At 35.0% G+C, this 21,382-nt stretch overlaps 1 protein-coding gene across 1 annotated transcript in view; it reads left to right on the forward strand.

Annotated features, from left to right (window-relative positions):
• Nucleotides 1–21,382, forward strand: part of eys (eyes shut homolog) — a 209,230-nt gene that overhangs the window by 163,131 nt on the left and 24,717 nt on the right. The window contains exons 36-37 of the mRNA XM_059517129.1: nucleotides 1,451–1,618; nucleotides 8,309–8,459. Of these exons, the coding sequence (XP_059373112.1) occupies nucleotides 1,451–1,618; nucleotides 8,309–8,459 (319 nt within the window). The remainder of the gene's footprint in view (nucleotides 1–1,450; nucleotides 1,619–8,308; nucleotides 8,460–21,382) is intronic.

Here is a 21,382-nt window from a genome sequence, read left to right on the forward strand (position 1 = left end):
AAATAGTAAAAATTTGCTTTACTATTTTACAATATTTCCATTATTACTTATATTTGATCAAATCAATTCTTTCAAAAACATGAAATAAATAAAAAATAATAATAATTCTCAATTATTAAAAAATGTTGACACTTCGGGGGAAATATTTGCACTTCTATAAAATGTATTTGTCATAGGCAAGGCAAGGCAAGTTTATTTATATAGCACATTTCGTACACAATGGCAATTCAAAGTGTTTTACATAAAAGAAAGTAAAAAAAAAATCATGAAGAAAAATAATCACAAAAATAAAACAAGCAATTTAAAAACTTTGAAAATTATTTAAAAATAGAATTTAAGACATGTGACAAGTGGGGCAGGGCCAAGAACTGCTCAGCAGTTGTCCATGAGGGGCTGTCACGCTGTTTTGTGTTTATTTGGTTATTAAAGTTTTCATTTAAATGTTTGCCGGTTCCTGCCTCCTTCTTCCCTTGATTGTGAAGTTTTTATATTGTTACAAGACAGTTTAAAAATAGAAAATGATTTTACATAAAATACAGTGCAATACATAAAATGTAGTGTAATCAGTTTGGACATCACATAGTGTTCATTCAATAAATGCACAGCTAAACAGATGAGTTTTGAGTCTAGATTTAAAAGTGGCTAATGTTTTAGCACATCTGATCTCTTCTGGAAGCTGGTTCCAACTGCAGGTGGCATAATAACTGAAAGCAGATTCCCCTTGTTTTGTGTGAACCCTGAGTATTTCTGACTCGATCTGAATGATCTGAGTGGTCTGTTAGGTTTATATTCAGTGAGCATATCTGATATGTATTTTGGTCCTAGGTCATTGAGTGACTTGTAGACAAGTAAAAGTACTTTAAAATCGATCCTAAATGTAACTGGAAGCCAGTGTAAGGACCTGAGGACTGGTGTGATATGCTCAGATTTTCTGGTTCTAGTCAGAATCTTGGCAGCAGCGTTCTGGATGAGCTGCAGTTGTCTAATGCTCTTTTTGGGAAGGCCGGTGAGGAGCCCATTACAATAGTCCACCCTGCTGGTGATAAAGGCATGAACAAGTTTCTCCAAGTCTTGGCTGGAAACAAAACATCTAATTCTTGTTTTTTAAATGATAGTATGCTGATTTAGTTACTGCTTTGACATGACTACTGAAACTAAGGTCTGTCTCTAGAATCACACCAAGATTCTGGACTTGATTTTTGGTTGTTTGACCCCTAGAGTCAAGGTATGCATTCACTTTGAGAACTTCAACTTTGTTTCCAAATGCAATGACTTCAGTTTTTTCCTTGTTTAACTGAAGAAAGTTTTGCATGTCATACCACATGCATTTCAAATCCCTAAATATCAAGATATTAAAATGGTGCAAAATGGTTTGTATTTTTAACTGAATTGCCAACTCTACCTTTTACCAACAACATATTTATTTAGTTATTTTTCTCTTCCTTTTCAGATACCACAGTCTTTTTTCCTCAATTTGATGGTACCTCTTTCTTGGAGTTGCCATCTCTGACATCCCTGTTTCAGTCAGACACTCACTTTACAAGCCATTCCTCTGAGGACAGGAGGACCATGTATTTGACAATGAAGAGCAAGACACCTCATGGTACTATTCTCTACTGTGAGTATCTGAGGCCACTGGAAGAATACATCTCTTAAAAACCGAGTTTTGTGGCTTTTAGTGCTTGTCTGGAACAGTGTCTTTGAGTTCATCCATATGCTCAAATTATTCAGTCTGAGAAAATCCTCTTCCCCTAATACCATCTGTGTATAAACGGGGTTGAGGTTTGGCCAGCCCGTTAACCCCTGCAGCTTTACTACATTGGTTGTAAATATACAATTATGGAGCAAAAAGTACCTTTCTCAATTAATGGCCATTCAATTGTTTAGAATTCTTGCAAAATGTAATTTTTGTGAGCATGTAAATCACAAATTTTTCATCATATACTACACTACTGTTAAAAATTTTAAGCTGGTGTAAGTGTTTTTTAATGTTTTTAAAAGTCTCTTATTCTCACCAGGGCTGCATTTATTTGATCAGAAATACAGTAAATATTGTCAAATATTTGTAAAATTAAAAATGTTCTGTTTTAATATATTTTAACATTTAATTTATTCATGTGATGCAAAGCATCATTATTCCAGTCTTCAGTGTCACATGATCCTTTAGAAATCATTCTAATATGCTGGTATCTCATATTCTGGTATTATTATTATAAAAGTTAAAAGCAGGTCAGCTGCTTAATATTTTATGTGGAAATATTTTTGTCCACAAAGTTCAAGAGACCAGCATTGATTTGTAATATAATTTTTTTGTAGCATTATAAATGTATTTACTGTCACTTTACTGACACACTCCACTGTCTAAAAGTATTGATTTCTTTAAAAATAAAGAAAAAAAAAAACTTTTGAACGGTAGTGTATATTTTAAGTATAACTCATGGATGTAAACACTGGATATTTTAAAGGGAAAAGCCATTTGAAAACTGCTTTTCAGTAGCCAAATGTTCAAAGTGTTATGTCACTTACATGTCAGTATTTCTGATTTAAAAAAAGATTTTCTGGGTAATGCATTTTTTCCTTTATATTCTTGTAGATGAGAGGTATCAATGTTTTTTAGGCTTTCCTTTTTCATTTTGCTCCAGAAATATATCAAATACAATTTACCATGGAAACCTTATTTGGTCTTCAAACATTTCTAGCTTAAAACTTGCACACAGGTTTTATTATCTGTGCTAATTTCAAACCAGTGAAATATTCGTCATAAATTATATGTTTCTATGACTACCTGCTGGTTGCTTGCTCCAAGATTAGGGTGAACAGCTGTATATAAATACAACACCGCAAATGTAAAATAATATTGTCAATTTGATTTGAGACACAAGTCATTAATTTTTACATGACGTTCATGATATATTTGCTGTTCGCATGTGTCTATTGAATAGCAATCACATCCAAACGATGCAGAAAGTTTGACTTGATAACTCACACTCTGTCAGTGGGTGTTAATGAATAATTGGCTTCCCAGCTTCACTCACTGAGGATTACACAAACTGAGTTATGAGACTGTGAATATAACTGTAAGTGTCAGTGCTAAATTAAAATGCCGGACTGTTGACTGTACCTCTTTATCCAGTAATGAAGTCTTCTCTCAGGACATGTTAATGACATAGCAAATGTCTCTAGGTGAAATCAATCACATCAGGATATGTGCTGTGGGCTTAATTTAAAGTTATGATAGCTGATCCCATTAGCTAATATGCAAACCCTGCTGGATGATGCTCTTCAATTACTTTGTCCTAAACAAATAAGGTCCCTTGGCTGGACCGACTTCCAAATGAATGAGTATTTGGGGGGGTTTACCTGTAAAAGAGTGAATTAGATTTACATTAATTATAATATATTAAAATGTTAAGTAGTTTCATTATTGGAAAACAAGAATATATTAGAAATGGTCCGTTTTATTCTATTAAACGTTGCCTTGCTGACAAATCTCTGTTGCTTGAGAGTTCAGGATTGTAATCAACTGATTGACGTAATAATTTTCTATACATATTAACCATATGTCATTAATCTGGTACCTTGTAACACAAAAATGTTTTCTAGGCGGATTCTGTGCACCCTTACTTCAGCAAGTCAAATAAAGTCAGTCATTGAGATTAGAGCTTGTCAGTTTGAGAGTTAACTTTACTTTATTTATTTATTTTTTTAGACTGCAGAAATCAAGCAGTATTTTTTTTAACAGTATTTTAGCAGAACATGTGAAAAGTTTTTTTTTTTGTTTGTTCGTTTTTTACCCTCCCCATGGAAATGTATGTGATGTAACTAACTGTGGGTGGTTTCTAATAATACCTGTTGTACTAGTAACTAGTAGAATGAACCACAAGATCAGCCATACCCACACTAAATAGTAAATACAGTCGTGGCCAAAATTTTTGAGAATTACATAAATATTGGAAATTGGAAAAGTTACTGCTTAAGTTTTTAAAATAGCAATTTGCATATACTCCAGAATGTTATGAAGAGTGATCAGATGAATTGCATAGTCCTTCTTTGCCATGAAAATTAACTTAATCCCAAAAAAACCTTTCCACTGCATTTCATTGCTGTCATTAAAGGACCTGCTGAGATCATTTCAGTAATCGTCTTAACTCGGGTGAGAATGTTGACGAGCACAAGGCTGGAGATCATTATGTCAGGCTGGAGGGTGATGCTTGAAATCATTGTTCTTCCATTGTTAACCATGGTGACCTGCAAAGAAACGCGTGCAGCCATCATTGCGTTGCATAAAAATGGCTATACAGGCAAGGATATTGTGGCTACTAAGATTGGCACCTAAATCAACAATTTATAGGATCATCAAGAACTTCAAGGAAAGAGGTTCAATTCTTGTAAAGAAGGCTTCAGGGCGTCCAAGAAAGTCCAGCAAGCGCCAGGATCGTCTCCTAAAGAGGATTCAGCTGCGGGATCGGAGTGCCACCAGTGCAGAGCTTGCTCAGGAATGGCAGCAGGCAGGTGTGAGCGCATCTGCACGCACAGTGAGGCCAAGACTTTTGGAAGATGGCCTGGTGTCAAGAAGGGCAGCAAAGAAGCCACTTCTCTCCAAAAAAAACATCAGGGACAGATTGATCTTCTGCAGAAAGTATAGTGAATGGACTTCTGAGGACTGGGGCAAAGTCATATTCTCAGATGAAGCCCCTTTCCGATTGTTTGGGGCATCTGGAAAAAGGCTTGTCTGGAGAAGAAAAGGTGAGCGCTACCATCAGTCCTGTGTCATGCCAACAGTAAAGCATCCTGACACCATTCATGTGTGGGGTTGCTTCTCATCCAAGGGAATGGGCTCACTCACAATTCTGCCCAAAAACACAGCCATGAATAAAGAATGGTACCAAAACCACCTCCAACAGCAACTTCTTCCAACAATCCAACAACAGTTTGGTGAAGAACAATGCATTTTCCATCACGATGGAGCACCGTGCCATAAGGCAAAAGTGATAACTAAGTGGCTCGGGGACCAGAATGTTGAAATTTTGGGTCCATGGCCTGGAAACTTCCCAGATCTTAATCCCATTGAGAACTTGTGGTCAATCCTCAAGAGGCGGGTGGTCAAACAAAAACCCACTAATTCTGACCAACTCCAAGAAGTGATTATGAAAGAATGGGTTGCTATCAGTCAGGATTTGGCCCAGAAGTTGATTGAGAGCATGCCCAGTCGAATTGCAGAGGTCCTGAAAAAGAAGGGCCAACACTGCAAATACTGACTCTTTGCATAAATGTCATGTAATTGTCAATAAAAGCCTTTGAAACGTATGAAGTGCTTGTAATTATATTTCAGTACATCACAGAAACAACTGAAACAAAGATCTAAAAGCAGTTTAGCAGCAAACCTTTTTAAAACTAATATTTATGTAATTCTCAAAACATTTGGCCACGACTGTACTATAATATTTAATAGATTGGATTTGACAAAAAAGATTGCATGCTCAAACTCATAAATTATTATTTGAATAATACTCTGGAATATTTCCTCTTCTTTTTACATTAACGATCATTTATTTTTCTGTGGCTGGATGAACTTTTTATCCACATGTTTGAGACATTTGTATTTTGCATTTCTCAAATTTTAATACAAAATTCTAATAGAATTGCAATAAAATATCAGTATTTGTGGTTAAAAAAAAAGAGTTTGCATAATGCTTTTTCTCTATAAATTGAAAAAAATGAGTCATCAGCGATAGTTTTTATCACCTCTGCAAATGCATTTGATGTCACTAATTGTGGGCGGGGCTCATCTTGTGGTTCTACTAATTATATCTGTTGTGGTATAATTGTGTTCGTCTGAATATTGTGCTCATGATGACTCACTAGAGGTCTGAAATATTGTCAGCGTTTGAGTGGGAAGTGCTTTATCAATCATCGTTTTACTGTCATATTTGCAGTCAACATTGTTCAAAATTTTAAGCTTATTTCAGATTACTAAAATGCAGTCCATATTACATCAGTAATAGCGGTTTTGGCAATCACCTGACATTTAAATAACCTGATAAGGAAATGAGTCCTGTCTATAAATTGTTGGCACCAAAGGCAGAAGGGCTGGATGGACTGTCATCTTTGAATGAGATTGCTCTTGATGTCAAGTTAGAAAATTCATTTTACTTCCACCCTGTCAGATTAGCTGTGCATATGCAGCTCACCTGACATGGCCAATGTGACAGTGTTTATCTCATGTCTCAACCTGTCAGCGTCCTCGTGAAATTCCTTTTATAGATTAGCCATGTAAAAAAGACAGGGAGCAAGCATTTGGGTTCATTCTCTCGTTCGGCTTGTGACACATTCATCAATTTTCGAGGAGGGAAACTGACTGATTTAAATAGAATGCTCTCCCAAGCTGGCGTGAATGTGATTAGTAACTTATTTATTTTTCTGTGGCAATGGACTTTTGATCAATGTCAGTTTTATCCAAATAATTTCAGTTCTTACAGTGGGGTTCAATAGTCTGAGACAACTAGTAAAAATGTTTGTATTTTGCTAATTTCTAATTTGAATACAAAATTGTTAATTATGTGTTACATTGCATTACAAGTATGCATACTCAGTGTCACAATTTCTTATTTGACTAGTGAAATAATAAATAATGATTATCTTCAAATTACATCCTAACTTTTATTTGTTTTTAACATTTCTAAACTTTTCATAAAACTTTCCTGATTTAAATGGCATTTTATTACAGTGTGGTCAAAGTCTTTTGAACCCCACTGTGTCTCTAAGAACAAACCACCACTGGTATCTGAATAATAATGTAAAATCAAATCAAGGATTTCTTTAATTAATAAAATTTTATTTGGCCTATCATTAAGTTATTAGCCTCTTGGGTTCAAATGTTTTTCCGCTGCTGGATCATAACCCTCAGATGTGTAGGTGTGCAGCCCAGTCGAAGCTCTCTTGTCTGAATGTAAGAAAAGGTAGAACTCTAGAGATCAAAGGAAGCTGATCAGAGGACATGCATCAGAATGCAGAAAACTGCTCAGAGTTACACCTGCATCTCATCTGTTCACTCTCTTCCAAACAAAACCTTCCCACGAGCACAATGTGAGACTCCCGCTGGGCTTCAGTCATCAGCTGACAAGAGGGATTGTGAATATAACAGGTGACAGGTACTGACAAGAGAATGCATGCATCGTTAGACCCAGTACAGGGTAACAGGGCCATTGGGACAAAAAGGAGTAACTTGTCATTTCCTTACACACCATCCCCTTAACATAAAAAAGACGAAGAACTACAACTGCAGTTGATGCAGTAAGTGCCAAGTGCATCTGCAATCACTGGGGTTGTTGCCACAGTAAACAGGACGCTCCACAGTATTATTGTGTGACTACTGGAGCTCAAGTGGGAATAAAATAAGGGGTTATTTATTTAGTTTGGATACCTTGTGCTGCTGTAGATACACTGTAAACCATGAGCTGCTTATGTATCTAAAACAATATACTTAAATTTCCTGAAATTTCTCATGATTTGTTCTCACCACTTATTGTTGGCTGATGTAAAATTGGGGAGAAAACAATTAAATGAAATATTCATAAAAAAAAAAATAAAAAAAAAATAATTCTGAATGGTCAGATAAAGGAACATAATATAAAGGAATCTTTATGAACTTACATTTTAGACACATTATCATTAGAGATGCACCGATCGATTGGCCAAGGAACGGAATCTGACTTAAATACTAATTTGTATTTAATTTTTACAATGAAGACTACAGAAATTACCTTTGATAAAAATTTACATTTCTGTGGTATTTCTAACCTGAATAAAAACTTACTTAAGCTGAAAAACTTGTGCTTTTGTTTGCAATTTTTTTTTATTTATTCTTATTTTATTACTGTTTTATAACTTGTTTTTTTTTTTTATGAAAGTTTGCGTCATCGCTTAGGAAAAAAAATCGGAATTGGCAAAAAAAAATCGGAATCGGCCAAGAAAATTGCAATTAGTGCATTTCTAATTATCATGTTTCTCTGTGTTGTTGTTTTTTTTGTTGTTGTTGTTTTGTGCAAGCAAACATTTTATTAAACAAAGTCTGCAAGCAACAGATGAATCAGCATTTTTAACAAATCAGTTGAGTGAGTGATTCATTGACTCACTCTTAAGCACTTGTTTTGTTCTTGAATGAATCAATGCGCTTGAAGGAGTCAGGTAATAATATATAGAGATATTCTGTATAACTGAAACAGGGTTTCAAGTCCAACATTAAAACAGGTCATCTCTAAATCTCATTATGATAAGCTCAGAGTTAAAGATTTCTCATCTTTTTCAGCCCGGGAGCAGAATTTTGGAGTCCGTTTCCTCCATGTGTTTCTCCAGAATGGAAGACCAGTGGCCAAGTTGGGCTGCAGCAGCATTCATGTTTTGACTGCAGCTGCTTCACAAAATATCCAGAACAATACCTTGGTGCCAATTATAGTGAGGTGAGAATTGTTTCGTTTACAGTATTTTTTTACACTGCAAAAGATTATTTTCTTAGTATTTGGTCCTGTTTAAAATGTGTGAACACTCTGAAAAGTAGATTAATTAGCTTGAGAAGTCGAATTGTAAAGATATTAACTCTTGTTTTCAGGAATTTTTTTTTTTTTTTTTTTTTCTTGTTTTAGGGAGGTTTACGACAAAAATACTGATTGAGAATTTTTTCATTGCACTTTGTAAAGATATGATACTATTAGCTAATAGCATCTTTAGTACTCTTACCGTTTACATTTAATAAACACACACATTCATGTACAATTTCCTACAGTGATTTAGAATTTTTTTTCTTCTATTTTTTCATTTGATAATTGAGTCATTTGATCTGATAATTTAATTTTTTTAAATTGCATAACTAAATAATGAGGGCATGGTAAAGTTTTTCATTTGACCTTCATCTAAAAAAAAAAAATTAAAAAGTGGGAGTCACATCAAAGCTGCATTTACCTATGGCTATGGCTTTGGTTTAATGTTTTTCTTTGTTGTAATTTCCATAATCACACAGCAACAGCGAAATTTACTACTACATATTTGTCATTGTTCTTTTCAACACATAACAATAATGCTAATTAACATTATCTTGAGGGAGCCAGTCACTGCTCGTACATAATTCCATAATTAATATAATGGAATGAACCTATATAACCACTCAAATATGAGATGTACTAAAAGCCGCAAACTATTGCACTATTATGTTTCCCATTATATATTTATTAGATATGACCATGCCTGAATGTATGAAGTAATTTGCATAAGAATTCAAAAGGCTTGAATGTCAAGAGGCTGTTAATAGAATTGCATTTATTCACTATTAGCATATCTATTGCTATTACATCATTAAATGATGAAAGTGAATCAGAAAATATTTAATTAGGCCTTTCAATTTAACATGTTTGTGCAATTAATTGTTTTGTTTTTTAATTATGTTTAAAAAAAACAATCATGAACTTGAAAGTGCATCTTAAAAATGCAAGACGCAAGAGGCTGAAATACAGAGACAAAAGTCTACAGTAAGCCAACAGTTATTAAAACTAAATACAGATAGAATGCAATGATCAGTTAACTTTTAATTGATTTACAGCCCTGCTTAGGCTTAACCTGAATTTAATTACTTGTTCAAAAAGAATTACAGATATCCATTAGTATGATAATAATACATGTGGCATGTTTATAAACCTATGTTTAATTTATGCATTTATTCAGTTGCATTTTAGCTCACCCCTGTATGCATGTAAAGCATGCAGTTTAAAGAAATCTCTCCAGATGTAATTGTGTTCAGAGAGCATTTAAGCAACATTTTATTGCACATATCTTTTTTACATCTTAGCTGTAAGGCTATTTTGTGGATGCATATAGCAGTCCTCTGCCATTAGGTTTTTCTGATGTCACTTGTATATTCGATGGTTTCTTGAACAGCTTTTCTCCCATAGAGGATGTGTTTAGATGCCAAGTACTTCTAACTTAACAATCCAACAGCCTGCATCAGTTGTCTCTAGATATTCCTGCTGTCTTCTTTGACTCAGTGGTCTCATCTCTTAGGTTCTTGGAGAAGGTTTCTCTCCTTCTGTCACTTGTCTGAGTAGATATTCTGGCTGATGGAATGGAGATATTGTCAGATGTGCCATCTGCACTTTTCTGAATGTCTGCTTTGTTCTCAATATTCCACAGAATAAGTCATTCTTTTGACATTGGTACATCCATGTCCAATAAGACTTTGAATGAAGATGTGAGATACTGTAAAAATTTTGCATGAAATCCTTAAGAAATATGTGATTCAAGAGGTAGAATGAGAAATTAAAGTATTACGTTGATTTGACATATCCTAGAGCTGGAGCATCAGTTACAATTACAGGGATAGTTCACAAAAAAAAAAAAAAGAAAGCTCTGTCATCATTTACTCAGTCATGTTATACCAAACTTTGATTTTATTCTTACAAGTCAGTTCTAGAGGCAAAATGTAATAACAGTTATAAAAAAGTGTCTAAGTATCAAAACTGTGTATTTATACCAAATCACCTTAAACAGCAAGTTCAATAGGATAAAAATAAATCCATCTCTGGTTAAAAATTAAAGCAATAATTGACACAGCATGGTGTCTGAAGCAGTGAGTAGAAAACTGTCTTGAATTGGCCAATGTGCACCAGCAGCTAAAACCTTTTAAAATGAGTGCAGTATTGTAATTTAAATAGCATTAAGATTACAGCAAGTTAAGGGCATTATTACAAATAAATATTCACCCTGCTGTGCCAACAACTCATGCTGAAGGCAGCTTGGAGGGTGCATTTTATTCACCTGTTGTCGTTTTTAAGGCCAATTTACACTGCACTCACTGACACAAACCAATGCCAACTGCCAACTGATTACTGTACATCACTTTACAAATGTTCCAAGACCTAACAAACGCAGAAATGCTCAGTCGCTGAAAGTAATTGCTGACCAACTGACACAGACAGGGGTAACACACTGATTTAGTTTTACTTGTGCAAGTAAAATGAAATTCCATTAAGTAACCAAAAAAAAAACCTAACTTATATAGGAATTTGCTGTATTTACCCCTTTATATAAAGTGGAAAGCCCAAAATTTTAATTTGCTGTAGATTTTCTCACCCTTATGCCATCCAAGATGAAGATGAATTTATTTCATCAGCAGACTTGGGGAAATTTAGCATTACACCACTTGCTCATCGGTGGGTCCTCTGCAGTGAATGGGTGCCGTCAGAATGAGAGTTCAAAAAGATGAAGAAAACATCTCAATAACTCAATAACTAATCTAAGTAAACTGCATTTTTGTAATAAACAAATCCATCAAGATCTATTTAACTTTAAACCATTGCTTCCAGCTAAAATATTGGCTCTCTACATAATATTGCTTTCTCCCATATCAGAACCATTGGAACTTTTCTGTAACTGAGCATGTATTTCTGTTTGCATTTTAGAATGCCATCAGTCAAATCCATTCCACCTGAGGAATGCCCTAATAAAGTCAACTCCATTCCGTATTTTAGCTACAGCCTTGACTTCTGTGCTGCTGCTTCCTCAATTCCATTCCATTTTGTTTTCAGTGCTCGCTCCTGCTGCACTCCAGACCAGCAACACAGCAATGTAAACAAAGCATCTTAGCATATCTGCTGCTCAGGTGGGTCTGGCTGTGTGCTTACATATTGTCACTAAACAAGCGGGTATTTAAGTGAATGTTCATCATTTGTTCACCTGTTGCTTTCAAATGCATCAAGTAGTCTTTGTTGCAGCAATGAATAACAGTTACACGTACACTTTGTTGCAGCAATGAATAACAGTTACACGTACACTTTGTTGGACCCACTCATAATTTCTTTGCTTCTGATCACTATGCTTTCTCCAGTGAAAAATTCATCTGAATCAGGAGTGAATTATCCACAGATTAAGCACCGTTTTTTACAGTGTGCACCTTTTCCCTGACCCTGTGCACTGACATGAGGGTCTAATCTCCTCCTCTTGTCAGACGGTGAGAATAAACCTGGCTTTGTTGATATCAATAATTCTGCATCTTGAATTGGAGGTCATCTCTCCATGTCTGCTGGAGCCGTGAAGATCTAATGAGATCAGGCGTTGCGTGGTACTGGATCAAGGTCAGCCAAGTGGCACTTAAGCAGAATTTTAATGCAGCTAGAAAGAGTGCGGTACCTTTCATTAGAAGAGAGCATCTGAGAGGCAAGTTATTTAATTATTTATTTTTAATTAACATAAATGTGTTGACGGTTTTATGTGTGTGGTGTGATTTTGGGGGCTGCACATGTTCATTCATGGCCAGAAGTACTTAGACATCCTGTTTTAATTAAAGGGTTTGGCTATTCTAGATATGCCTGTGTGGAAAAAAAAAATATCAAGCATATAGCCATGAATCTCAGTATGAAACTTGGGTCATACCTTTTTTTTGTTTTCAGCTTCACAGTCTCCCAAGGTAGATAAAGAAATGATTTACTTAGCCTGGTGTGAAAAACCTGACTGCCCTGCATAAAGCCCAGACCTGAACCACTATTGGGTTGAATTGGAATGCTGACTGCCTGACCTCTTGTGTCTGAATGGGAGCAAATCCCTGCAGCCATGTTCCAACATCAAGTGTAAAGCCTTTCCAGAAGAGTGGAAGCTGTTATAGCTGCAAAAGGAGGGCTCCATATATTTAAAAATGATGCAGCTGTAGTGTTCAGGTGACCACATACTGTGAGGTGTCCACATATGTGTGCGTTTGTGTGTTTCTTGTGTGACTTGATGTTGAATGATGCTGTTGATTATCTAACTCTGTGTGGGGATTCCCATCATCTCAGATTTTCCATTGCCACCGTGTAATGGGTCACTTGAAAAATCAGGCACTGGAGAAAGTAATGTGAATCATTGGCCCGTGATGATATACCTGAGAGCAGTATGGGGAGATTGAGATGCTCAAGTCTGTGTCAACGTCTATTTGGTGAAAGTCCTTCAACACTTGAGATGATGAGGCCATAGAAGAGGATAGATGAGATTATAGATGAGGCCAACTGAATTATAGCAGCTGTTGAGCAGTTGAAGAATGATTGAAAACCTTGTCAGTTGTCTCAGTTAACTGAAACATGTCACATTGAACCTTTACTTATGGATTATGTATTCATTTAGGATCATGTTTTAGGACAAATTAAAAAAGGTGCAAAGTACCATTCGCAATGAAAATATATTCAGTGTGCAAAAACTAAAACTTACAAAACTATTCTAAACTAATAATAAATACTTATTGTAAATATTTGGTTATTTTAAATAAAAATAAATGTTAACTGAAATAAAATTAAAACTATTTCAAAACTTAAACTAGTTTTATTTAGATTCAGTTTTATTTAGTTTAACTTGGTGAACTAAAATTTTATATATATATATATATATATATATATATATATATATAATGAAATCGAAAATATAAAAAATAGACATTTAAAAAAGATAATGACAAAAACAACAAAATTACTAAAACTTTAACTAAAATTAAAATAGAAAAATAAAAACAAATTCAAAATATTAATAAAACCTAATGATACTAAAATAACACTACTATTAATCCATATTGAAAATTACACCTGTAGAAATGTTTGTTAAATTTATATCTGTCACAATATTTAATAAATTAATTGTCTTTATGAACCATGATGGAAGAAAAATATAATTTGCCAGAATACTCTTTTAAATTCAAAAGTTCACGTCAAGAGAAATTTTGAGAAAATTTTTTTCTACCTATGGCTAATTAGTAAGCAAAGTAAATATATATGTATATTTAAAAATTATTTTTATATCAACAGTCAGACTGAGTTTAGAGAAGGTAAACTGAAATGTCAAAAAGTTAAAAAAAAAAAAAAAAAAATTAAATGAAACTCAACCAGTACAGTTAAAAAAGAAGCCAGTTGAAGTTGCACTTGGATATACTTCTGGTTCATTCATCGCAGTGCAAGCAGAAGTGAGTGCATTACTTTGTTAGATACAGTATCCCACGCAGTGAGTTCTGCTCTATCCTGCACTTTGTCAAATGCAGTAGTTCATATGATATTACATTCATGCATGAGCTCTAGTGTACAGTGCACTGTATACAGTACATACTACATAATGCTAAATAGTAAGAGCACTGAGAGTACATACTGCATGCATGGATTTGACCAGCAATTTAACAGTCTAGAATAAAAAGGGTTAAAAAAAACAGTCCAGTTGTTAATAAGTCAACGGTATAATTATAACTCAATTCTAACTTGAAGCTATCGATCAAAAATGTTGTTAGCCACTCGTGTGCTGAATGCATCCTGTATGGTGTTTATTATGTGTGCATGTTTTTATTTTAAGTATTGCAAGTGATTCACTCTATTATTGTGTTCATTTTGTTCTTTTCTCTCTTGCCCTTTTGTGTCTACTGGCCCATGACGCACAGTTCTGTTCTGTGTGACAGTGTGCTACTGTGACAAACAAATTTCCCCTCAGGGATCAATACATTTCTATCTTACCTGATCTTATTCAGCTCCTATAAATTCATATCAAGTGACAAGTGGATGGGTCGACTGTGCAACATTCCACCGCTGCATCGTTTCAAGAAATGATAGAAGGAATACTTTAGACCAAACTTTTTGATCAGTCTTCTTAAACTGCTGATCTAGATTTCAGACATCAAAGCGTACCTCGGAGTTTTAAAGAAGTCTTAAATTTGCACCTCATTCTCCCTCTCTCCCATTTCTGGGAATAATGTTCTGTTGTGAATGTTTCATATATTCATTTCACTTGAAGAACAATCTTTTATTCATGTTGATCTTATTAATTCATACTTGGTGAATGAAGTTTGACTGTGATGTTTCTAAGCAGTCTGGCCCTCTTCTTCTCGTTTCTGTCTTTCTCTTTTTTCTTTTTTGGCTTGTTATGGATGGAGAGTAAGAAGTATACATTGCTGTTGGCTTTTTTAAAAATGAATACTGTTCGTGGTCGACACTGCATGTAAGGTTACCCCTGTAATATGGTCTGTTGATCTTGCATATGTTTTGCTGGAGGCTTTTCAGTGCTGAGTTCGCTTAAACTGGTGTGGGAAGCAGACAGTTTAAATTATGTTAAAGGCTTGCGGTGGTGGCTTATTGTTTACCTTCTAAGTCTATTGAGAGTGTTTGTATGTCTGTGTATGTCTGTGTATATTGTCAGATGCTTCTGCTGTGATTTGCTTTAACCCAAGATTGCTGTGTGTGTCATTTCTGTTCACACAAAGCCAAAGGTCAACAAGCATGACACGCTGCATTACACAGCATTGCGTCCGTACATTTTCCATTCCCTAGCACCTATTATCATTTAAATGTATGCCATTTATTCCTGGGGAACTACTGCTGTGTTTGTTTAAATAAAAAGGGGGGGGGGGGGGGGGGTTATTCTTAATGTGGTTGCTTTGTGGATCAATGCATTAGATCTGCAGATAATTTTGCTTCTTTCCTATTTATTTAACTGCTGAGACCCCATTTTGGTGCTGTATATTCTGTCCTCGACTAGTTGAATTTGGTTTTTACATTGCTTATATTATTACATGTAAGACTATCCATCCATCCATCCGTGTGTGTCTGTTTGACTGTTTTTTTTTTACGAATATTGTGAAAAAATAACACTTTATTTAATTATATTTAAAAATGTTATTTATTCCTGTGATGCAAAGATGAATTTTCAGCAGACATTACTTCAGTCTAAGTGCCACGTGATCCTTCCAGAATCATTCTAAAAAAAAATGTCATTATTATAATCAATGTAGAAACAGTAACAGAGAAATAGAAACAGAGCTGCTTAATATTTTTGTGGAAACCATTATACTGTCACTTTCCATTCAAATAAATATTTTATGTATCCTTGCTGAATAAAAGTATTATTTTCTCTTTTTTATCATATATTAAAAATGTGTGTGTGTGTGTGTGTGTGCTCTTGTTTTTGTGACATATCAGGACACAACTCTGTATAATGTCATGGGTATGACACAGGTATTACAAGGAGAGGGTGACTTATGAGGACATAACCCATGGCTCCATTTTTCAAAACGCTTACAAATCATACAGAATGAGTTTTTTTGAGAAAGTAAAAATGCACAAAGTTTCCTGTGAGGGTTAGGGTTAGGTGTATGGTTGGTGTAGGGCGATAGAATATACAGTTTCTACAGTATAAAAAATGACGCCTATGGAATGTCCCCACTTTTCACAAAAACAAACATGTGTGTTTGTGTGTGCGTGTGTGTGTGTCTGTGTGTAATTATATACAGCATATTTACCTAAATCTATTTTTTATAGCGTTAGCTTTAATATGAAAATACATGCAATTTACATGTGTCCTTAACTTCATCTTAGCATATGTCATGATATTGGCCACAGTCACATCTCATGCACCAAATAACCATTTGCGGTCCATTTTGAAGGCCACTACTGGGGATTGGAACCATTGCCGATTTATAATTGCAGAGTCTTTAAGAGAGCCTAACTGTAATCGCCATATTCCCAATACAGCTACTCCTCAATTTGATTTGTTTTTTTCATGCATGCTTGTAAAATATACTAGCTTTCCATACCAGTATTTTTATACCAGCTTAAAGTAATATTTGTGTTTGGCAGGCTGTAAGCATTGTTATTTTTAATCAGGCAAGTAGTCAGACCACTCTCAAAATACCTCATCTGGAGCTGCGTCTCAAAGCCGTAGGGTGTGCCTGTAATTTGGGTCTGGAAGATCAGCTGGAGACATGACTAAGAACACAGGCTGCCCAAAATAACTGAAGCCATTCGAGTGAGCTTGTTATGCAAAAATTGGCTTGACGCTTTAATGCAAGATAGTCAGTGCAGCTGGTTGAGCGAGTCTGAAGGGCTGTGCCTGTTTTTATCGGCTCCCTCGGTGGGGGTGATCAAGGGAAGCGCCGTTATCTGCCAACGGCTTTTGACACGTTAGCGCGCCTCTCAGAAAACATGCATGTGGGAACAAAGCTCTTCAGTTCTGTATTCATCTTAGGTTGTTTATGATGACACAATCCTTTTGAGCTATTGACATGTTGTGGACAATGTGATAAAAATGATCAATGAGTGGCTGCAATTGTGGCTCTTAAAGGCTCTCATTCAGATGAAGAGCAGGTTGAAGTGAATACATGAATGAATTCAAGAATTGTAGATATATTTAACAGCCCTTAATTAGCATGAACATATTTTTCCTGTACATTATCCGTGGGCCAACAGGGAATTGTGTTGATGGTTTTTCTGTGTGCGATTATCACCCGTCATATCGCCACTAGTTATTATTGCTGTTCCTGTTGGACTTGCAATGTGGCATGAAGTAAAAGTCTTTCTAATTTCTGCCTTTGTTTTCACGTCCACCAATAAAGAAGCAGCAGTGTGTGTGCATTTGTACTGCAGAACTGCAGCTTCATGATGTTTTACTGCCATCTGTTGCCAGTGCTTTCTACATGTTTTCCAATAGTGGCCCCGCGATCCTCTGAGTCTCCCAGCATCCATTCTAGTGAACTGTGGCATGAACTGCAATTATATTCAGCTTTTAGATTTCATAGTTGTCGAGTGATATATATGTGTGTGTGTGTGAGAGAGAGAGAGAGAGAGAGAGAGAGAGATGTCACGATGTCACGATGTTGCATCAGGTCTGAGCACATTTGCACAGAATCACCTCCACAAACCCTTTGAGCAATGACATATTTTACCAATAAAATATAAATCTATGATATAAAGGAACTACATCTTTTTAAAATAATTTTTTTGCAGTAAATATGGGTGGTGGAATGCCTAGCAACCCATAACAGCATAGGAAACAAATGGCAATGACTAAAAGCACCTTAGCAACTGTGTGACAACACCATGGCAACCGTGAATAACAGCCTAGCATTGTGGTGGCAAGTTAATTCACATTTTCTTAAGACATTCGATCTTTGCAATCAACTCCAAAAGTCCATTTTGATTTGATTGTCATTTAACAGAATAACTAAATAATGAACAAGAAGAAAATGGTGTTTTGAGGCGTTGCAGAATTATGATAAGGCATATTTCTATGCCTGACACGTGGCTGGTGTCAGGAGACACACTTTGAATTATGCTGTAAACTTAGAAATACGGTGCTTCCTCTCAGTTTTGACCTCCCTGGTCACATTTTATATAAATTAAAATGAATACGATCAGGATTTACAGTTTTCTCATGTCATTTCTGTCCAGTTCTAATAAATGTATTCATGGTTTTTAAAAAGAGCCCATTAAATATAATGTGTTTTTTGTGTAAATGGATGGAACATATTAAAACAATTGATTTGCAATGTGTTATTTCTAATCGCTGAGGGGTTAAATTCATTGTATTGAACCAATGATATGTACAGTATATAGTATAATATATAATATAAAAATAATATATAAATATTAGGGCTGAGCAAGTTAACACATTATTATCGCATTTATTTTTATTATTATGAAAGTCTCAATACACATACAGACAAATATAGTGTCTGCGATGGGTCCCGCGATTGTGCAGGTCTCTAATAGGAAGGTGTCTGTTATAATGTTTTGATCCAGGCTCTGGATTCTGAGCATAACTTGTTTTTCTGTAACAAACTATAAAATATTTTCTATAAAAAACGTTAATGTCTTGGCAGTGGCAAATACTGTTTTATATTTAATTTAAATACATTAATATTATAAGTTAAGATTTACAATAAATATTTTAACTGCTATTATGTAAAAGGAATACTGCTGTAAAAAGCACCTTATTTGTTTAAAGTGTTTGCAAACCAAATGTTATTACACTTTTCATATAGCAGCACTTTTAAATAAAAAAAAGGGCACAATACACTACTTTTGAATGCATTATTAGTTTTGTGCTTAACTTATGCGATTAATCGTGATAAAAAAATTTAATCGTTGCACAGCACTAATAAATATATAAAATATTAAGCAGCACAGCAGTTTCCTACAATGATGATAATTAAAAAATGTTTCAGTATTTGAGATTGATTTCTGAAGGATCATGTGACACGTGTGAGATTCATGTGAGATTGAAGATTAAAATTCAGCTTTGTCATCACAGAAATAAATTACATTTTAAAATATATTTAAAGAGAAAAGTGTTATTTGAAATTTCAAAACTGTTTCACAATATTGATGTTTTTACTGGGTTTTTGATCAAATAAATGCAGCCTTGGTGAGCGTAAAACTCTTCTTTCACAAATATTTTTTAAATCTTACTGACCTCAAACTTTTGAATTGTATATACAGTTTGCTTTGTGTATAAGCTTTGTGCTTTTTAAGAAATAAAAGTTTCCATTAAAGTAAACCGAATATGAGATCTGACTGAGACTCCCACATGCCCTTTCTCTCTCTGTAAATAACCAGTGTGCTGATTCTGTTCCCTCCGGACTGTATCCATGTGTCCACAAGAGCTCATCAGAAAGAATGACACCAGCACCCAGTTAGATCATCACAGTCATTCTCAGACACAGCACAGACACTGGAGCACTGCACTAGATTTTTTCCTTTGGAACGTTTTAATATGCGCCTTGAGAAATATTAGCCGTCTTTACCATTTGGTAGCATTTAGCCATTTAAGATTGTGTCATCTGCCACACTTTATAAAGTGACATTTAAATCCTTTTTAACATCAGGTTTGTACTGTCCAGCATAATTTTAATGTGTTTGTAGAATCTTTTTTTTTTTTTTTTTTTTTTTTTACTCTCTCTTTTTGCCTGTGATTCATTTGATTTAATGATCTGAAGGGACAAACCCCTGTAGATCTCAGTGGGTGGCATTTAAATGTGTCTGGAGAAGAAAACAGTTACATGAGCTGGGAAGGAGTTTCGTTTTAAACACAATTGCCCACAATACTGCTTGAAAATAGCATGCCATTCATTTGTTAAAACGGTGTTATTTTAGTAGTGTTGAAATATAAATGCAGTTTTAATTAATATTTTGAATAAGTTTTTATTTGTATATTTTGTTTTCATTTTAATTGTAGTTATTTTTAGTATTTTTTTTCTTTTACATTTTTTGTATTTTTTTTTTTAGATATCAATATAGCTTTTATTTTATTTTTTTACATTTTTTATACACCATGGTAAACTAAATGAAAATTTGCCAACTGGAATTATTATTTTAAAAAATTAAAAAAAATTCAGTTTGTTTTAAGTAAAGACTTGCGACACAAGGTGCAGCGCAAGTGTGTTTGCTAGTTTCAGTCCGGCGCGGTTCACATTTTCCCATCCAGCGCCACGTCATTTAATTAGCAAATGCATTTGCGCCCATTTGTGTGTCCATTGGCGTGCTGGTCTAAAAAAGAGGTGTGTTCAGGCGCATTGCTGGCGCATTGCTATTTTAAGGAGCTGAAAATAGACTGCGCCATAGACCAACTCAAACCTGGTCTAAAGTATAAAGTCAATGGCGCAATATTTTTTGTTATTTAAAGAGCGCGTTGGTAGAAAATGCGCCTCTGGGCGGGTCCGCAGTGCACGTTAACTTTGCTTATTACACACAGGGATGCGCATCACACAAACATGCCAAATATTAAAAACAAAGGGATTATAGTCTAAAAGAATATTAATGTGTAGGCTACATAAATATAAACATGTAATGATGGATAGTCATTGCATGTATTAGAATTAGGCTACCTATTTGCAATTCAGCCTATTAATACTTATAATGATGAATGAAATTGGAAAATTAATTGAACAATCGTGCCAATACACACACATATATATTAATCGATTAATCACGCGGAGCTTTGGTGGAATCCTGCTTGTCTCGTAGATGATCTGCTCGCACACTGTAACTTCGCACACGAGCATATCGGTTTCTTCGCTTGAGAAGGGTTCAGCTTTTCCTCCAACAAATTCCGCCATGAAAATAGCGATCCGCCATGGCACGAGCACATCTCGCTCTTAAAGGGAATGGGAGATGACACTCTGGTTGGTGTATTGGACGTTCCGCCCATTACTCATTAAGAGAATAGGGTCAACCCATTCCAAAATTGCACTCCAGCGCACGGACCATTTTTCCGTCGTTAAAACAGCAAAAGTGGATTTGGACATGAGTGCACCTCCACCGTGCGCTTTACACTTTGCGTTTAGATCGTTAAAATAGGGCCCTTGGTTTTAGTTTCCATTTTAGTTAACTATAGTTAACAGTATTTTATATATATATATATATATATATATATATATATATATATATATATAAATATATAAATTAAAAATGAAAATTAAATTTATGCATTTAGCAGACACTTTTATCCAAAGCGACTTACAGTGCATTCAGGCTATCAATTTTTACATATCATGGGAATACATACCGGGGAATCGACCCCCAACCTTGCGCTTGATAATGCAGGGCTCTACCAATTGAGCTACAGG

The sequence above is a fragment of the Carassius carassius genome, chromosome 30 (assembly GCF_963082965.1).
Source record: "Carassius carassius chromosome 30, fCarCar2.1, whole genome shotgun sequence".
Classification (NCBI taxonomy): Eukaryota; Metazoa; Chordata; class Actinopteri; order Cypriniformes; family Cyprinidae; genus Carassius; species Carassius carassius.